The 21,885-nt window shown below is 42.6% G+C and overlaps 1 protein-coding gene across 5 annotated transcripts in view; it reads right to left on the reverse strand.

The window, feature by feature from the left end:
- Window positions 1-21,885, reverse strand: part of arvcfb (ARVCF delta catenin family member b) — a 145,057-nt gene that overhangs the window by 32,538 nt on the left and 90,634 nt on the right. For all 5 annotated transcript variants that reach the window (XM_083785070.1, XM_083785067.1, XM_083785069.1 and 2 more), the window contains 3 exons: window positions 19,727-19,844; window positions 19,096-19,267; window positions 12,149-12,220 (listed from right to left, as the gene is read on the reverse strand). In XM_083785070.1, the coding sequence (XP_083641196.1) occupies window positions 12,149-12,220; window positions 19,096-19,267; window positions 19,727-19,844 (362 nt within the window). The remainder of the gene's footprint in view (window positions 1-12,148; window positions 12,221-19,095; window positions 19,268-19,726; window positions 19,845-21,885) is intronic.

A 21,885-nucleotide genomic window follows, 5' to 3' on the forward strand; every position in this document is an offset into this window, starting at 1 on the left:
TATTGCAGTATTGATACTTTTACTTAACATGTGAGTACTTTTTCCGCCACTGTGCCTTCCCTAAACTTTTTGAAGGAAGCCACATCAGAGAAAGGCTTTGAAAAGTTTAGGAGAAGTTGGAGAAAGTTGAGATAGCATTGATTGGCAGCCTGCGGTATTGCACACAGTGGTTGGCAAGCCTCCCTCTGTCATGCTCAACACACAAACACACAGAATGCTCCCCCTTTCATGTAAGCACACAATACGACACATAGACGCACGCACGCACGCACGCACGCACGCACACCAATCGCACCAATCGCACAAAAAATATCTTCATAGGCCTATGATGTGCTCTTCATCAAACCTCTCAAGAACAGCCCAAAGCTTATACTGTACATGTTTTGCATTTCCAACAACCCATGTGGTGGTCCTATACTTAAACCCCCCCCCCCCCCTCTTTGTTATGTTTTACTGTTCCTCTTCGTTATTAGTTCCTTTCATCACTGACTGCCTCACGACTCACAGTGGAGGGGAGGAGGGGGATGGGGGACACATTTCGAGTAAGTTCAAGATGTCAGCTGTGAGCCGCAGGAAATTCACATAATTGGTTCTTTTTTTTCCCTCGTTCTTCTCTCTGTCAAGTTTTGTTTCATTGGCTGACAGAGAGAGAGAGAGAGAGAGAGAGAGAGAGAGAGAGAGAGAGAGAGAGAACGTGACTGCCATGTGAGGAGTGAGTGGCGCTGGTGTCTGTGTGGTGCCACAGCTATGGGTGGCATCCCCAACAGCTGGCCTGGCAGGTTTCATTTGTCATGTCATCTTTCACTGTGGAGCTGGGGGAGGGACACGCTTGGTAATAGAACATTATGAGGCTTGCGCGCATGTGTGTGTGTGTGTGTGTGTGTGTGTGTGTGTGTGTGTGTGTGTGTGTGTGTGTGTGTGTGTGTGTGTGTGTGTGTGTGTGTGTGTACGTGTGTGTGTGTGTGTACTGTGTAGTTGTATAGAGTGACATGTACATATTTAGCACGCTCACACTGTCACACAATATACACAATGTGCACTCAAGCGTACACAGACTATACACACAAACACCATCAAAGCCTGTGTGTGTGTGTGTGTGTGTGTGTGTGTGTGTGTGTGTGTGTGTGTGTGTGTGTGCGTGTGTATGTGTGCACTCTCTCACACACACACACACACACACACACACACACACACACACACCCTTTACAACACTGCATTGCAACAAAATAACAGCTATAATATTTTTAGGTGGACATGCTTAGCTGTCACTTCCATCTGCCTGGCATGCCTGACATGAATGATATTCCAACAATGGAATGCAAGTTTATTTTCATTTCCACCCCCCCTGGCTAACTCCAGACTAGAGATGTCTAGAAACAGATGTCTAGAAACATGTCTAGAGAGGACTAGAAACAAGAGAATCGGTTGGATGGCACTTACACCCGCCTTTTAACCCATTCTGACCTGAGATCAGATTCATACGAGGTTTCCGCCGGACACACACTGGTCTGATGAACCCATTCTGACCTGAAATCAGATTCTAAAAATGTCAGTCGCACTTCGATTTTTCAAAAAATAGCAGACCTACAAGCTCGTATCGCGCCACTCGGTGGCGCGATATGAGCTTGTAGATCTGCTATTTTTCAATAGCTAAAGCATAACATGATGCCAACACCAAAATGGGTGCCCGTTCAGAATGGGTTAATGAGAGCGCAAAATCTGTCTTGGAAGAGCCACCCATCGACTAATCTAATATACGGTCAACCTTCCCCGTGTTTCTTCACTGGTCCGATCCAGAAGAACACAGTTTGCATGTCGGCCACTGCTACAGAGCTGACAATGAGGTTATATCTTCCCTTCTTCTCTGGAGTCCTGCCTCAAAGCAGACCAGAGGTAGAAAACTGTCGTTCCCTGATGTAATCACTATAGGGACACAGGCATCAGTAAGCAGGAACTAGGGATGGCAATGAAGGACCGGAAAGTCTGGCGTGATATTGTGAAATCCACGATCTCGACCGCAGTCGAAAAATGGTGATGATGAGAGATGTCCCGATACTGTATCGGAAGAGTATCTGTATCGGCATATATTGGTCATATCGGTATCAGCAAATATGGCAGTGTAACCACCGATCCGACACAGGGGTAAGGGGTTGACACTATGGCAAGTAAATAAAATGTTGGGGCATGTGGAGTTTGCTTTAGAGTTGCCCCAAACTGCAAGTGCACATTGAGTGAGGAGTCTGCTATAAACACAACACGAGATACACAGAAATTGTGGTATCGGGATCGGATCGGAAACGAAAAGACTATAACTCATGATTTGTATAGGGTTTCCATTGGTGCATGGTATAGTACATTATATAGTTTACTATGCTACGCCATTGTTTTTCAGCTGCATTACAGACACAGTAAGCCACAAATCACTGTGATACAATTTCACAGTTTTTCCTGCAATAAGGTTGGTCTTATTATTCAATCTTAGTATATTTGTATAGTACATTTCATACAGAGGCAATTCAAGGCAAGTGCTTTGCATAAACGGCCAAAATAATTGAAGAAAGATAAGAAATGACTGTACAAAGCCAAAAACGTTGCACTAAAAGAATATCTCCTGCATGTCTGGGACCCACTCCAGTGTTCGAACCCACATGATTTAGAAAAGCTGCCCAATAGAACAACACAACAGGACTAAAGCCTAATGTTAACACATCACGTTTTTCACTCAAAAGATTTGACATGGTCATACAACAAAGTATAAATGTGGTTTAACACTGTACAAACGAGGCTGGTATGTGACATATGTATGTGTGTGTGTGCGTGTGCGTGTGCGTGTGTGTGTGTGTGTGTGTGTGATATAGTGTTTGCATGCCAGAGGCAGTGTAATGGCTGAGCCAAGATAATGGTGTGAGGTGCCAGACAGTATGTATACAAGACTGTGTGTGATATAACTGGTAGGTGCTAATGTCTGAGAGGCGGTGACAAAGTGTGTCTAAATGTATGCACTTTTGTGTGTCTGTACACTGTACACTCTGTACATTGTAAAATTCCAAGTGTTACCTTAACTCGGAGAGAAATTTGGGGTTACAAATGAATAAATTACAGTATCGGAATTACAAATGAAATAACAGGTCTGTTAATCTAACTGTGAGTGTCCTTTTTTACATGCAGGTTTTATAGCATATGTGTGTAAAGTAGACTGTTTGTAACAAAGTTGCCTTCAGTGTGTGCATATTGTCCGTGCATATATTACTTGTACTGTGTGCATGTGTTTAGATAATAATTATGTGCAAGACTGTTTTGTATAGTCTATATACTGTGTGTGTTGCTGTGTGCGTGCGTGCGTGCGTGCGTGCGTGCGTGCGTGCGTGCGTGCGTGCGTGCGCACGTGTGTGTGAGAGAGAGAGCCTCTCACTCTGATGTGAAAAGTGACATGAGGCGGAGAGGGAAAAGAGAAGTGACGAGGCGGTAGACTCATGGCTGACGGAGGGGTGTCATGCAGTATTCTGAGGAAGAGAGGAGGTGATAATTCATCCTGACTACTGTGACGAGCCGTGTTCTCGAGGCCAAGAAGCAGCGATCCCTATCTGGGCTGTTACATTCCAGAGCCCTCAAAATAAACCAACATAGATAGAAGGGCCTGGAGGAAAAGTCCAATAGTTGGGAGCTCAGCAGGCTTTTGGGGGGAGGTGCAGCTGTAAATGCTCATTAAGATGTACCTCATCCGGCGGCGTGATGTATGCTCTGATCTCGCCAAGAAGAAGGAGAAAAAAGACATGCCCATCCCATTTGGATCTCACTAGTTTGAGGCCAACTTGGCAGCAGTTATAGCGATGTGAAGCCGGTTTATCTTGGAAAATGGGTCTGCTTAATCATAACGTATTTTCTCGCTGCGATGTGGCGCATCCATCGTGCCTCCGGGGCAAAAATACGATCGCTATTTTCTCCCTCACTGCGGCTTCCAAGACAAAGACATTCTGCCGGGGAAAAGCTGAGAAGAATCAAACTCTCTTGCCAGAGAGCCATTAAGTGATAAATTCCCCCTGATGCAGATCGACAATGATGCTCTTTTTTTAAATCCATGCCTCAATTCAATTGCATCGTGTGCTTTTCAAGACTTCCAAGAGCCACGATGCATCAGCAAGGAGAGGGATGGTTGTGTTTTTGATAGCGAGACAAACAGCAGTCATTATAGTGGATAGTATCATGGGTATTGTGTGTTACAATGCAGTGGCAACACATGGCAGTCTCGCGCCAGTGTCTGATTGTCAAAGGGAAGATCTTGCTCTCCAAATCAAACGCTTGGCTATAGCGCGAGACAAAGCCATAATACGTATCACATAATATGTCAGGTTTGAATGGATGCCGTTGCTCAATGCACATTTTGCTCTGCAAGAGCCAGCCCCTATATCTCTGAGGGAACATGGACAGACAGATTGGGAGGGAAAGGGGAACGAGAGACGACGTGAGAGAGCGAGAGAAAGATGAGAGGGAGATAGAGGAGATGTTCAGAGAGAACACAGGGACAGAGGGAAGGAGTGAATGACAGAAAGAGGAAGGGCGAGATGGAGAGATTAGGAGATGGGATAGAGAACTAAGGCAAGAGGAAAAGATATGGAGAGAGGGAGGGTAAGATGATGGAAGAAGAGAGAGATGCAAATCATTGAGGCTTTGGCAAGGCAAGGCCCAGAGGGCTTCGTGGCATAGAATCCCCTCAATTGTAGATAAGACTAGATAGAAAGTTTGAGCCCGTCACTTCCTTGTGTCCATTGTGTTGACTAGTCAAATAAGTTATTTGACTTGTGCCAGCCAATGTGTGCGATTCCATTTCGTCCAGTTTCATCACCCCGGAGTGCAGCAAATGCAGTGCAGTTTAATCCGATTTCCCGAACTTTACTTTTCGCTTGATACCGTTTCATAGAGGCGAAAAATGAACAAACACTTCACTTCTGTGATGGAACATGCTGTTGTTTGCTTGTATTAGAACAAATAATCTCCTAATATCAACCTCCTCAAGTATAACTGCACCCTGTTAATAATGACACTGTGTAAATAGAACTATCATTCTTTAAATGTAAAACTGTAACCCTCTTCAAATGGCAAGGAAAGAACTAGATCTGAGCATCTGATCACATTTGTATTCACTGCTGCACCTCATTCACAAACACGCTGGATGTGAGGTGATCTGCTCTCTCACAATGATTTACAAGGATGTGAGACTATGCCATAGTAAACAGTGTGTGTGTGTGTGTGTGTGTGTGTGTGTGTGTGTGTGTGTGTGTGTGTGTGTGTGTGTGTGTGTGTGTGTGTGTGTGTGTGTACTTAGCTGACCTGTGTCCATTCAAAAGCTTTACATTATGCTTTCAAATAAGTACTCTCAGGGAGTGTTCTTTAATGAAATGAAATGCCTCCATTCACACTTCAGCCCCGCGCCCCCTCTCTCCTCTCTCTCTCTGTATGCTAGCTATAGAGCAATCAGTACACAGCTTTCACAATACAACTACCCAGTTAGATCAGTGTTCATTTAATAATTGAGTTGACCCAAATTTTTTACATTCCATTTTTTGCTGTGCATGAAAACAGAACAGCTTGTATAATTAGACGAAGCATCCCACCTCAGTCAGATGGTCTGTTAATGAGTAAGCAGAGTTCATCCATTTTAGAAACAGGATGGAACTTTGGCTAATTATGAATAATGTGTCCAACTCTTGATGATAACGATGGTGTACACATGGGTGGAGGGGGTCACGTAATGTATGTGTAAGAATAAGCATAGCGTGCGTGCGTGTGTGTGTAGAGTATGAGTAGCCTACTTAGAAATGAATCTGTATCTGCAAGGACTTGGGATTGGGAAATTGGTTGCAATCAAGTGCATCCAAAAAGCAAATTAGGCCTTGTCTCTCTGTCTCTCCCCTCCCTCTTTCTCTCCCTCTGTCCTTCCCTCTCTCTATCTTGTTCTCTCTCACTCTCTCTCCCTCTCACACACACGCACACACGCGTCGCACGCACACATAGGACTTACTAATGGAAGGATGGGATCAATGAACACTGCCTGAGTTCAGGCTTGCGTTTGCTCTATGTAGTTCACAGTACAGTATATTGGTGCATGGCATAAAGTACTCATCCTCAGAATGATCAGGTACAGCAGGTTGTTGAATTAGTAATGAGTTAGGTGAACTTGAACCTCTACAATAAAAGTAAACTTTAGCCATTTACTGTATAAGCAAGTTACAGCAGGGAGCCTCAGGTAAGAATGGTTTTAAAAGAGTATTTTAATTATATGTTTTCAATCAGTCGTTGTTATTTAGATTTTCAAAACACTCTTAGATTTTAATATTGTAATTATTGTATATGAACCCATGTTATCCATACAACCCATGCTCCGATTTCGTTGCCGTCAGGCAGAAACCTGGTATCTTTATGTTTTGTTGTAAACTAATGCCTTACTTCATCACATAAAGTAGTGAAAACAGCAGATCTACAAGCTCACAACCCCTTCAGGCATTGTGAGCATGTAGATCGTCTATTTTCACTATTTTGATTGGTTTCAAAAATATTAAAACAAATAAATGAAAAGGATTAACGTTTCAGACATATGGGGTTTTCCCTTGACAGTGACGATTTGCTGTATATAAATTATACAGCTGAGAAACCTCTAATATCATGTTTGTAGAATAGAAATGCTAGATGCATGCACGCTCCCTCCCTCTCTCTCTCTCTCTCTCTCTCTCTCTTGCTCTATCTCTCTGTCTCTTAGCCATCCGTGCATGGTATTTACAGCCCATAATTGATTTCCCAGGATTAGAATCTCTTCTATAGTCATTTTCCAAGTGTTTGAGGCTGTAATCACACCACACTCATAACCACTCTAGCCCATTCTGACCGGGCACCCATTTTGGTGTTGGCATCATGTTATGCTTTAGCTATTTAAAAATAGCAGATCTACAAGCTCATATCGCGCCACCGAGTGGCGCGATACGAGCTTGTAGGTCTGCTATTTTTGAAATTTTTTAGAGCGACTGACATTTTTAGAATCTGATCTCAGGTCAGAATGGGTTCATCAGACCAGCGTGTGTCCGGCGGAAACCTCGTATGAATCTGATCTCAGGTCAGAATGGGCTAGAGTTGCAGCTTGTTGGCCTCAGTTTACCAAACCAAGCGAGTGGAAAACTTGCATACTAATAATCCTCCTCCTGCTTTGCTTGACTTTGGCAGTGATAAAATGGGGGCAAAATCGGCTTACTTCAGAAAAGAGCAGCAATTAATTACAATCTGGCCTAATACGATCCCCATTTTGCTGTGCTAATGGAGTAATTAGCACAGCAGGAGAACAACAGGAAAGGGGTATTGAGAGCATGCCACTAGATGTTGATGAGGCCGCTGATATGTATATACCCCAGCAAGTATTATTACCCATTAAGACCTGAGGCTGGATTCTAAAAATGTTTTCTAAATCCTAAAAGTTTTCAGAAAAACCCTATGTTGGTATAATCAGTGGTGCTCAAACTTCTTCATGTCAAGGACACACTCATACAAATGATATGTATTTGGCTGCCGAATCCCTATCTCAAAATCCAGAAGCACACTTTTGAGTTAAAAGGTTTCGCTATAAAAAATATATACACAACACAACTTTTCAAGATTTTTCCAAAATAGCTCATACAGTAGCTTAGGGCTTGTACGGTATATCTGCTATTTTTGAATATCCAAAAATAATGTTTAAAGTGGCTACACAGATGCTTTCCCGGTTTGAATGGGTTAATTTAAGTCTCAGGGTTCAATAACACTCTGTGCCACTCCACACACAGGCAGAGTGATAGAAATACCAATGGAGGGATAGAGCAATGGACAAGCACATGGAGGGGAGGCCATAGCTGGGTGGGTAGAGAGGCCGTCTGGTAATCACAAGGTCATGAAGGTTGCCCTTCAGTCTACCCAGTTGAAGTTTCCCTGAGAAATCCACTTAACCCCTAACTCTTCCCCAGGCGCTGTATTAATGGCAACTCCCCTCTGCTCCTAATTGTAAGGATGCATGGGTTCAATTCAGACAACATGTCACATACTGTATGTGCAAAATGTCACGGAGGAAAACAACACCCGCCAGCCCTCGTAATGTATATCCCATGCAGGGAAAATGCACTTAAAAAGTCTGGTTCTATGAGAATTGTTTCTCATGGTAGTTCATAACTTCATAAACTCATATTCGTCAAATAATCTATGCAGATGGACATCCGGGTCTGGTAGTGTACATTCTGAGTATGCTTCGAGTTCACGGGATTGTGACAAGCAAATGTCCTTGGACAACTCTCCATCTGTGTACAGTATGTGTCTGCTGGAGAATGCATAAAAACACGCTAAAATGTTTGTTCCTCCATGACAGATACATACCAAGATATAACATTTACACACAAACACATACAGTACACCAGTACACAGGGTGAAATACACATGAAGTATTATATAGATGCATGTACACCTACTTGAATATTGAGTGCCCTAGGGACACATTATTGTACAGTCTCTGCATACTGATTTTTGTCGTCGCACCCACTTGTTACTGTTTTACTCCAGGCAAAAGAGCATGAATGCACCAAAACGCACGCACACGCACACGCACACGCACACGCGCACGCACACGCACGCACACACACACACACACACACACACACACACACACACACACACACACACACACACACACACTTGACTACTGTCAAGATGCCATAATGCCATGCATATAATACTGCACTATTTACATAAGACAGATCCAGGGGCAAGAGTTCTTCCCCAACTAAATTCCCCCTCAGGCAACATTTAATTTTACAGCATGGCTGGCTATAAGACATTGGGTTGCAAACCGCTGAACCGATCAGTGCCAAAGCCTGACAACACAGGCTGGACACATGTAGTCCAGACAACTGACAACACAGGCTGGACACATGTAGTCCAGACAACTGACAACACAGGCTGGACACATGTAGTCCAGACAACTGACAACACAGGCTGGACACATGTAGTCCAGACAACTGACAACACAGGCTGGACACATGTAGTCCAGACAACTGACAACACAGGCTGGACACATGTAGTCCAGACAACTGACAACACAGGCTGGACACATGTAGTCCAGACAACTGACAACACAGGCTGGACACATGTAGTCCAGACAACTGACAACACAGGCTGGACACATGTAGTCCAGACAACTGACAACACAGGCTGGACACATGTAGTCCAGACGACTGACAACACAGGCTGGACACATGTAGTCCAGACGACTGACAACACAGGCTGGACACATGTAGTCCAGACAACTGACAACACAGGCTGGACACATGTAGTCCAGACAACTGACAACACAGGCTGGACACATGTAGTCTGAGATCCACATGGAGACACACCCTTCCCATGTGGATCCTGAGATCCAAATGATTTGATACTGAGGAGGAAATATTCAAAACATCCCTTTTAAAGGAGAGTTTCATGCTAGAAGGCTTTCTTACCTTTTGTTGTAGTTGTTAGGTCCACACCAAAGTGGTCCAGGAGTCATTTTGTGCAAAAATGCGGCTATTTCCCTTCACGCTTTACGGCTGGAACACAGCAACAGCGTTACTATGGAGTAAAGTGTGGATTTTCGAGTGATGGAAATAAGCAAATTAGCACTGAAATCCAAGCGCCCCATCGAGGGCTTATGGTGGGGTAGGGGAAATAGCCTATAATGCTATTAATGCTATAAGGTAAGAAAGCCTTCTAGCATGAAATTCTCCTTTAATGGTATTCTCATTTACATTTTGAGCACAGCAGAAGAAGAGTACATTTCTTTGATCAGCAGCATTACATAAACAGTGACAGTCAGAATCAGAACACCAGTATCACTGTGAACCTTGAATAAACAGGTTGTGGCTGGAATAGCAGCACATGACACTGCTCCAATCAAACAAATCACACAGATGTCTCTCTTTCTTCATACCCCTCAGCTCATCTTTGACAATGCAGTGTCTACACATTTTCAGGGACGCAATTTCATCTCTGCTTGCCGGAGAAATTACATTGAACGAAAGCGATGTATTTCCAGACTCAAGATTTGTCTGCACTCTGCGTGGCATCTTCATTGCATTATATTTTATTATATTTGAGTCTATTATCTAGCAGGCAATAACAAGAACAGTAACAAAAGAGACAGATGGAAGAAACATTTAATTTCTTCAAAACAACTGCTGTATTGTTACATCGGCTCTAGGGCAGCATAGGCAGAATGTCCCCCTTAATTGCTCATTAACCCATTCTGACCGGGCACCCATTTTGGTGTCAGCATCATGGTATGCTTTAGCTATTTAAAAATAGCAGATCTACAAGCTCATATCGCGCCACCGAGTGGCGCGATACGAGCTTGTAGGTCTGCTATTTTTGAAAAAATCGAAGAACGACTGACATTTTTAGAATCTGATCTCAGGTCAGAATGGGTTCATCAGGACCAGTGTGTGTCCGGCGGAAACCTGGTATGAATCTGATCTCAGGTCAGAATGGGTTAAAAAGCCAAAAACAAAACATGTAATAAAATTGTCCCGTCTTGGCCGTCTACATAATTTTGCCTTGCCATTAAAGGTCCACCTACTAAGTCACACATTTTATAATACTAGTGTCAGAGCTATAGTACCAGTAAGATGCCTGAGGGCGTGCACTGGCCATATATGGAGCGTGTCTTGAGTGTACAGGGTGTGATGAGGTCAGATCAACATATGGAATATCAGAACAGGTCAGTTCCATATATGGAGATCTAAGGGTGGCAGCGGGGGCAGTGTCTTGAGTGTACAGGGTTTGATGAGGGCCTGTTGAGAACTCTAGTTTTTGCCGGCTGCACAAATTGCACAAATAACTTTGAGGCAGGCCCGTCTAGAGTTTAAATGGACAGGTATCAGTCAAAAGGGACACATCGAAGAGGAAGGATGGATGGGGATGAGGCGTCTCAAGAAATGCACAATGAAAAACAGGTATGGGGGGCACGGTGGCACAGTTGGTAGTGCTGTCGCCTCACAGCTAGAAGGTCCTGGGTTCGATTGCCGCTGGGGACGCTGTGGGCACTGGCGGCGTGTTCCCTCCTCCGCGTCATCAGTGCCCATACCCGAGGCGGGGGTTGGCGATAGGGCCTTTCTGTGTGGAGTTTGCATGTTCTCCCCGTGTCCCCTAGGGTAGATACCCTCACAAAAACATGCCGTAATCCTGGTCTCTAAAACTACCTCCCCCTGGCCAGCCGGGGCGCCTGATGGAGGGGAAAGGAACTGGTCGGAATAACGTGTCCCTGTCCCTTCCACGCGCTACGTCCGGCCGGGGAAAGAAGCAGCTTGGACTCCTCATGCATAGAAGGAGGCATGAGGTCAGTCCGCTGCCCCCCCAGGTTGGCAGAGGAAGTGTAGCGCCCAGGATTACATTAGATAATTGGCAATTTGGCACTGGGTGAAAAAGAAAAAACTGTGGGATAATTTTTTTAGAAAAAAAACAAAAAAAAAACCCAGGTATGGACAAGGGTTCATGGCCATGGCCAGGGTTCATGGCCATATATAGCATGTCTTGGAGACGTGATTAGACGTGATATCACAATGTGTGACCATATACTGTATGGGGACATTCCTGTATATGGACTTAATATCCCTGATGATGTCATAGTGATGTCACGAGACCTCCACACAATATACTGTATGGGGGCATTCCCCATGTATGGGGATGATGATGTCATAGTGATGCAGTGTTGGGGAAGTTACTTTTAAAAAGTAAGGAATTATAGTTACGTTATGTAACGTAACGCGATGTAAGGGCGTTAGTCACAACACTATGGGGGCTTTCCCCATGTATGGGGATTTTGAGTGACGAAAAACGCCCCATGTATGGGGATTTTGAGTGACGAAAAACGCACGATTCCACAGTTAACTGCGACCTTTGGTCGCAAAAAGGCCCTGATTCCCAGGGTCCTACAATTACCTTTTCTTTTTGAAGTGCTCCTAAAAGTACAGAGCTCTATCTTGTGTTTGTGACAGACAGGCCCAGCCTACCTTTAAAGTACAGAGCTCTATCTTGTGTTTGTGACAGACAGGCCCAGCCTACCTTTAAAGTACAGAGCTCTATCTTGTGTTTGTGACAGACAGGCCCAGCCTACCTTTCGACGGCTCCGTACGCTTGGGTAGATCCAACGTGTCATAGTTTTTGTCATTCTCGCCATTTTTCCTGCCTAGGAGAGAGAGAGAGACATAAAAGTATATGTTAGTGTCACATTACGAGATCGCAGGTCGACAGCATACTGTACCATTTGTGTTACAATCACACCTATCAAAATACACTGCCAGCACATTATTTTCAGAATTATAAGTTGAATCAATATCTATCTAGACACACAAACATGCGTGTGCACACTATACCACATCCACTGAAATAGCTACGCAGGCAGGAAAACATCTACAATAATGCAATGATGCGATATGAAACGGGAGATGGGACAGAGATGGTGACTACAGCAGAAAAAAGCTAATGAACATGTCTCATGCACGTGGACATGCCCACAGAGACAGGGTGGAATACTAATTAAGGACTCTTCCAGCAAGTCTTACTTGACAAAAACCTATGGAGCATCTTCACTTGAAAAAAGCGTTGGTTGTCTTCCACTGTATAAAGCTGTGTATTAACCTATGCGTACTGTAAGTGTTGTAAGTGCAACAGTACTGTTTAAAGAACATACAATTTCTGTAAAACATTACAAAGGGTGTAATGACTTTCATCAGCTATATTAAATATTGTCCCAGTGTTTTTCCATATGTTAATACACAAATTAATAAGATGAAGTGTTACCACTGCTACTGTACAGTACATGTTACCTAAATACACACATACACACATACTGTATACACATTAGTCTACACTACAAATTGAATTACAAGCCCATATATCTGACATAACTCTTGGTTGGACCAATAGATCAGTGCTAATATATAATGTCCTGGCTATAACTTGAGTTTTTCCAAACTTGAATCAAATTAGAGTCTATAGCCGCATACAAACCAGATGGCTTTACCATATGCTCAAACCTCGTGTTTTAGCAACAGTGCAAACAGATTAATGTGATGCTTTTAACTCAAAATGATAATTGTGCTCTCAACTGCGCCTTGAATTTACTGCTGAAAACATGTTTACTCAGCACTGTCACAACACCTGACGAAGCAGGTGTTTTCATGAATAATTAGGAGGAAAAGACACAATGCTACTGTATGAAGAGGTTCCCAGTGGAGTGGACACATTATCTTACTGTTTGTCACCGTGCATTCACTCTGCTTTACCACTAAATGAACGGTCTAAAAAAGGACTGAATGACTACAGGCTAATTTATACAAAACGAACAACCATGTTGTATAACAAGAACAACACAACTACAAAAGCTCTTTCAGTAACTTAAAATGCATAATTGTTGTTGTAGAACACGGTATGAATTTGACTTCACAGACTGGGAATGCATTCTATGACATTCATTGCTACAGGTGACATGAAGATTCTACATGGATGGCAGAAACACAACATCTAAAGTGCAACTTTATCAGCATTGGAGGACAGCCAAAGTGTTTTAGCTATGAGCAAAGTGGCAGAGGAGGAGGAGGATGTGTCTTAAAGGAGAAAGGGCAGAAGAGTGAGACAGACAGAAACACTCACCTTGATTAAACCATTCCTCTATAGTTAGCCAAGGAGGCAGCAGCAATGCCAAAAACACAAGCAGGGAAAAAGAGAAGAGGGTTGGTGAAAAGGGTGTGTGTGTGTGTGTGTGTGTGTGTGTGTGTGTGTGTGTGTGTGTGTGTGTGTGTGTGTGTGTGTGTGTGTGTGTGTGCGCGCGCGCGCACACGCACGCACGTGTGTGTGCATGTGAACAAAGTGAATGCTGTGAATGACAGGCGTAATACTTTGAACATATTTAACTAATGGAGACAGGGGAGAGAATTAGTTCACAGTTTGCAATAGTTTGGTGGCAACAAGAGGAAGAAAGAGAGAGAGAGAGAGAGAGAGAGAGAGAGGTAAGTATGTAAATTAGAGAGGAGGGGCATAGAGAGACACACATGGGAGACAAACACTCAAATGGGAGGTGAGTAGACATAGGAACCCATTAGCACTCCACATGTGTTCTACTGGCAAAATGATGAAAGAAACTGAGATGGCTGAGAAAGAGAAAGAGAGAGAGAGAGAGAGAGAGAGAGAGAGAGAGGCAGAAAGACAGAGAAAGAAAGGATGAAAGAAAAAAGGATGAAAGAAAGAAGAGAAATGAACAAATCCATAAATTATTTTCTGCTTTTCCCCATGCAGTATTTAGTTCACCCCTGCATTTTGCCCAGCCAGTCAGCAGAACAGGGAGGACAAGCGAGTGTCACACATACAGAATAGAGAATACTAATAACAACAAATTATTGTTTTGAAGCATGGAAATATTTGCCTGGCTCCAGCCCCTGAATGTTGCCATCTCAGGGTCTGATTCAGTGTGTTTCCTCGTTTGGAATACCAACCAGGCTAATCAGCGTTCTTAATAATAATAATGAAGAAATTAAACAACGCGACACATGAGTTCAAAACAACAAGGCAGTGCGTTGCCAAGTGTTGTCAGTTTGTAGTTTTTGGTGAAATGTCTGGCTATTATGACAGGCCCAGAATAGGGACGCTAGTGTTCAAGAGGTTAATAAATGACCGTGGAGACTCATTGTGATGTCATCAATATGTCACTCTGAAAAATCACAGCATTTACTGTGTAGAAGTACTGCTTCATTGTACTGCTTCAGAGGCCGGGGCATTTTGTTTTCAATCTCTCCCTCCTTCAAAGCACTCACCTTCAGGGCCTACACCTAGACTTACAAACACATCTCATTAGTCAGTCAGTGCGTGTGTGCGTGCGTGCGTGCGTGTGTTTGTGAATACGCGCACGTGCTCGGCCGGGTGGCCAATTACTACGTTTATAAATCTGCACACCTAGACTACACTCTCTTGCTGTCATGACATCTGAACCGCAGACAGCCCCGAGGTGATGTTGAGGGTCAAGGGGCACTGCCTGGCTCATTGGCTCATTGGCTGGCAGATTAATTGTGGCTATTATTGGTGTGCGTTAGGGAGATAAGGGTTTCATTTAGCTAATGGCCTGGGAGGAGGGATGCTGATTAGGAGATCACTAACACGGACAAATGGCACAGCTGTCGCTGAGTAGTGTATGTGGCTACAAAGTAATTTAGCTCTTAAAATGTAAAAAGGACCCCTGATAATTGAACACTGAAAGACTATATGTGTCCATTTTTACTCTTTCAGAGTTAAATTAATAGGCTACTCATTGACTGCCATTGACGAATATATTTGTCATTTCAATCCAAGGCGCAGACCGTCATTGGTGTATGACGTTTGTCATTTGGGGCTTACGGTGTTGACGATAGAGGCCGCTCTTCCGCAACCTGTGAGTGATCCTATTATGTGCCAAGGACCTTTACACAAGATTTGTCTTCTTAAAATGTTTCCAAACTATTCAAATGGTTTTTTCAGTGATTTCTTTGTAAATAGTAGCTGTGTTGCATTGCATTGTAAGCTTGTAGATTTTCAAATAACTGATGTATACTGTAGGAGTGTAGGGGTTACAATTTATGCTTTTGATTATTTACATTTTTCTTTCATTTTGGTGGAACCGCCTCAAGGAAAGATCATAAAAGATGATTTCCTTTTTTTTTGCCTTCAGTGTTCCATTTAGTTTGTTTTGGTTTTTGTTATCATGATCTGTTATTCAAAACATCAAGTTAGCTTTCAAACAGCTTCATGCCACTACTAACAAAACCGTTTTCATTACATAATTTATAATATTTTCATTTGCACTTTATGTACTGACAATTTGACTGAAACACACACAGCTAATTAGAGTGTGGAGGAGTGGAAGTGTGCAAGTTAAATTAATGAGAACATTCTTGCCAAATATGCAAGGCCGTTCTTCGCATTCTTGTTATTAAGATCAACAGCTCATGTCATCTCCCCTTTGAGCTATTATAGATATGCCATAATACAGACCAGTGTTGTTTTCGTCAGGACTGACGATAACGTAAATGACGACGTCAACGCCCCTTTTTCCAGGACTAAGACGGACTTAAACGAACGACACTAAAATAATTCGGGACAAGACTGACGCTGACGAGCTAAATACCGTAGCTCTGTTTGATGACGATGACGAGACGTGTGTGTGTGTTATCGTTGACAAGACGAGGCTAGACGAAAATGTTAGTGGATTGACGAACAAAGTTTGTAGGCGTCCTAAAGTTGTGAATCGATATAATTCAACTAAACTGCGGGAAAATCACAGATGTACAAGCCCAAAGCGCTGTGCATTGCGACGGGTAGATAACTTGTAGATCTTATACTTCCAGCGCAGGAAGGGCGCATGCTTATGACGCTCTTTAACTATGCATCTGTTGCATCAGCAGGCAGCGAGTCCAGCGACAGACTCACAACACACGAGCAGCAGACGGGATGCACAGGGATGACAACTCTTTATTGCACACATCTGTGCTTTCATCCAAGCTTCCATAGCATTTTAAATCTTATTTCCCATCCACGGGCACAAGCAGTGATATCAGCTAGGCAGCAGCTTCCACCCGATCTGTGGTGGTGTTGTGTTGTCTGACGAGGGAAGCTACTGCTAGCATGGGAGCTAACGTTAGTTTCTTCCATATAGTTAGAAGGAGTCCGCCATAATAACACTATGTACTTTCCATCCGTTCCCCAACCCCTCACACTCGCTGCTGCGTTTACACGGGCAGACAAAGACGAATGGGAATATCATTTGGAGCTTTAACAATGAATGATAGACTATCGTTGCGTCTGCCTGTGTTTAATGCTCAGGGTTTCACTGTCCACAGCAGGCAGACCTGTCAAAATGCACACAAAATCAAAATGCAAATTCAGAGACATGCCACCACCTATAAATTCAAATCTCATTCCACTTTAATTTATTTTATTCCATAGTCTTAGTTTTTCTCTAATAAAGTTGTTTTTATTTGTTTTCTCATGTTCTCCTTGAAAAGTGTCTTTAAGTACTCAGAGAAGCATTATATAAATAATATTATTATCACTATTATTATTACTACTTGTTTTATTGCCTATGCTTATGTAGAAAAAAAAGCTCACTGTTCAGGTCAAATAGGCCTATTGATATGCGATTAAAATGTGATTAATTGAGATTAATTAATCACAAAGCCTCCAATTAATTAGATGTTTTTTAATGGACGCATAAGTGTTTATTATTTAAGTTGGGTTTTGCCATAATCATGTCTTTTGCCATAATCAGGTAACTTTACAACAAAGATATATTCGGCTATTCGGTATTCGGTTTTCGGCCAACTGTTTCCTATATTCGGTATTCGGTTTCGGCCAAGAATTTCCCTTTCGGTGCATCCCTAGATATTACCGGTATATGAAATAGCCTATCATACATTTTATTTTTATGTTATTATTTGCATTTGAACTCTCAGTTGAAGTTATATACCGGTATATTTGTGACCATTTGACTGAGGGACTGCCATTGTATTTTTTATTTTTTTCATGTCATATGAAAGCAGGGAATCATATAGCTTCATATGACAATGACAACCTGTCAACCTTGATTCCAATGCCAATGTATTAATACCTGTAGCTATAGACATTTTATTTAAAGATTTTTTAAATTTTTACTAAAAATGGACTAAAACCTTTTACTAAAATGACTAAAACGGACTAAAACCCTTAGGAGTTTCCGTCGACTAAAACTATCAAGGATATAAATGACTAAGACTAATTAAGCATTTTTCCAAATGACTAAGACTGACTAAGACTAATTAAGCATTTTTCCAAAAGACTGACTAAATCTAAAAAATGCCTGCCAAAAACAACACTGATACAGACTATTTCCACCTCCTGGAAAGGAGAGTTACTTCCTCTCATGCAGGCACAGAAGTCTGCCATCAGCTGACCATCAGCTGTAGACTCTGTGGTGTGTTCCAGGCTAGCATTAGCATAACTTTGACCTAAGACGTGAGGTGACACAAAGCCATCTGATTAGTTGCCATGAGTCACCATTAGTTCATGCACGTCTGTTTGATGTGACATGGCCTTAAGACAAAGCAAGGTCTTGGGCATAATTCCCAGCTGCGTGTCCTTGTGCAAGAAACACTGCCCCCAACCTGTTATGTCACTGTGAACCAGTCTGCATATAAATAGATATGGAGTATTCAACTCAAAATATTGATATACGAGACAGTGTAGATAGTGAAAAAACAGATACTGTACAGCGAGTTACCAAATTAATGCTCACAAACAGGATTCCATGTTGTGGAATAATCCATTATCAAACATTGGAATGATCTGCTATCAAACATTTGTTTTCTGTCTGAATGTTGTAAGAAGCAAATTGGCTGCTACTGAGAATGATGCATTAGAGAAGTGAAAGAGAAATCTCTGTGACAAATTATATTATTAACAAATAATGTTATTTCTAACCTCATATTCATCCTAGTTCCTGCAAATATCGCGGCGAGATTAAAAGGATTAAAATGATGTAATTAAAGACTAATGTGGTACAAAACCCTTAACCCGAATGAGAGACATGAAGGAGATCTCTCCATCCAATAGAAGTGCAGCTTTCACTCCTATTTAACACAGATTAAATCACTACTTTCAATATATCCATTCTGAGGGCAAAACAATAATGATCTCAAGTTCAACAATCAATATCTTAATAAAAGAAAAAGCAGATCCATTGGAAATGGGAATGGAAAAGGTGACATCGATATCATTGTATCAGACACCTTTTAATTTCCTGTTACCCTTAAACAACTCTGAGAATTTTACTTTGTCTAGGAATAACGTCTAACTTTGTTCAAACAAAAGATATTTAAAGAACAAAAGTACTCTATTTTCTATGTGTTTTTCTCTTCCCTCCCTGCAGTTTCTTTCACTGTCTTACTTGTCGTACTTGTCCTTGCTTTCGAGTTTTCAAAAAGCTGTTCAAGTCTTTGCTTTTCATTTTGGAACCAAACCATTGCAGTGTTCTTGTTGAGTGCATTCCAATACCATCCTCACCTTTGGCCTTCTTCCCTCCAAAGCAGCCGGCGTCATCCTTCTTCTTCCTCTGTGGCCCTGCGGAGCCCGGAGCCTGCGGCGCTGAGGGGTCCAGGAACTTATCTGCCCCGGGCACCTCTTTGTGGACGTGGTACGAGAGGTTCCTCATGATGCACACGCAGTTCTCCACTGACTGGAAGGGCAGAGAGAGAGGCAGTGCCAGTTAACCACATTCTGACCTGAGATCAGATTCATACGAGGTTTCCGCCGGACACACACTGGTCTGATGAACCCATTCTGACCTGAGATCAGATTCTAAAAATGTCAGTCGCTCTTCGATTTTTCAAAAATAGCAGACCTACAAGCTCGTATCGCGCCACTCGGTGGCGCGATATGAGCTTGTAGATCTGCTATTTCTCAATAGCTAAAGCATAACATGATGCCGACACCAAAATGGGTGCCCGGTCAGAAACTAAAATATACAGTATACAGAGGGACAAGCAAATGATACATTCAAATTGTCCAAATTGTCAAATAATATTAAAGAAAGAGTCAAACCTTTTGAAAATTGCCGAAGCTCGCAAACGTGAGGCGTTGTAGATTGGCAATTTTCACAATATATATATATTTGTGTCGATGGGAACCATCATACCTTGTTGTCCATGTCTTTCTTCCCTACTGCTGATTGGAGGGCATGGAGTAGGGCGTCGACCAATCCCTCGCATTCTCTCAGCCTGCGCCTCGCCTCTGCCCCATCTGAGCTCACATTTCTGTGAAGAAACGCACGCACACGCACACGCACACGAGCACACACACACACACACACACACGCACACACACACACACACACACACACACGCACACACACACACACACACACACAGTAAGCACAGAAGAAGTGACACATAACAGACTGATGTTGACAGTGTACAGATGCTCAGAAACCGGTTGTGAAAGCAGCAGAATGCTGTGTGTGTCAGCTCGGATTCCACTGTTGCATCAGTAGACGAGACATGGCTCCAGATGACAGGCCTCTGCTGAGGTGAGGCTCAGAGTGAAGCCTCAGCCTCAGGCTCAGGACTCCACTCAGAATGTTTACCATTCACCCATTCTGACCTGAGATCAGATTCATACGAGGTTTTCCACTGGACACACACTGGTCTGTTGAACCCATTCTGACCTGAGATCAGATTCTAAAAATGTCAGTCGTTCTTTGATTTTTCAAAAAATAGCAGACCTACAAGCTCGTATCGCGCCACTCGGTGGCGCGATATGAGCTTGTAGATCTGCTATTTTTCAATAGCTAAAGCATAACATGATGCTGACACCAAAATGGGTGCCCGGTCAGAATGGGTTCAGGGCTGGGCCATGTGGACAAAATAAAATATCAAGGTATTTCTTTCTACCAAATAACTCGATATCCATATTGTGGAAATAAAATTGCGTAGAATAAATAAATAAAAACACACAAAAATAACAAAAATGGCTAATCTACAAGCATTGTGAACTTGTACTGAAAATCTAATATTTTAGCTATTTTTAAAAGTATAAAAAACATGTAATAGTATAACATAAGGCTTAAGTAATTAAAACCGGGAAATAACATGTTTGCCATATCAGTAGGCTACCGTATATATTTTGTATTTTGTATTTCTGTACAGTTACAGTACATACAATACATGTTTGCTATAAACATGCATATGATTAGCATTATACTACACATGGTGCTCTTTTTATGAGGACATATTAAACAGCACCTAAAACTGGAATAAGCTAAAATCCTTTGGATTCTAGTTTCCTCATTCTGGTTTTTAATGAAGGAAGCATAATCAGACTTTTTGCAAAAGTTTAAGGGACATGTCTTTGACTAACATTCATTCCATATCCCTTAACCTTAAAAATAACCGATCTAACCCTAACCCTTACCTTAAACATAACCATAACAGGTACTTGTCTGAACTTAAGTTAACTCTTACTTTATGAAACAGCAGTAAAATCTAAATGGGGACACCAATTTTGTGCTCAATTTGACACACGCACACACGCACACGCACACCTCGTTCATTCCCGCTCATTACCCTGTTCGGTGTGTAAGATAATGTGAGCTGGGTCCATTCTACACACAGTATGCTAATTAAAACTAATCTCCACCACAGAGCAGCCGGACAGCGCCAGACGTCTGAGTCCTGGCACACCCTCTCATAAAACAATCCATCCGTCTTCAGAAAACACACACACGCATGCAGGCACAGATGCACGCACGCACGCACGCACGCACACACGCACACACGCACACACGAGCGTGCGTGCGCTCACACATACTCACGCACACATTGCACGCTGTACAGAGCAGCGGTGGACATGGTTGTATTTGACGGGTGGTTTTATTGTCAGCTGTTTCCTACAGTCGGGAGGAACTGTCAGGGTGGGGGAGAGGTGCAGGCAGGGTCTCTGTTCTATCTGGGTATATATATATATATCACTGGCTGCTTGAATAACCTGATATCTCTTTGAGAATCAATAAAGTGTCCTATTGGCCCGGGCCAGGTGGTGGTACCTATAGCTAGGCTGACAACGTGTCCCCGGTTCCAAACCCGATCCCAGCGACCTTAGCTGCGCGTCACTCACCATCTCTCTCCCCATTTCCTATCTACTATCCTATCAAAAAAGGCATGAAAGCCCCCAAATAAATCTTTAAAGTTACTATAATTTGATCTAATATGATTTTACCATCTGTTAAAAATATATAAAAATATTATTAAAAATATAGACAATATTCTTAAATATAGCTACTTTCACATGACGAAGTAT

Source organism: Protomyctophum parallelum, assembly GCF_964188405.1.
Source record: "Protomyctophum parallelum genome assembly, chromosome: 15".
Classification (NCBI taxonomy): Eukaryota; Metazoa; Chordata; class Actinopteri; order Myctophiformes; family Myctophidae; genus Protomyctophum; species Protomyctophum parallelum.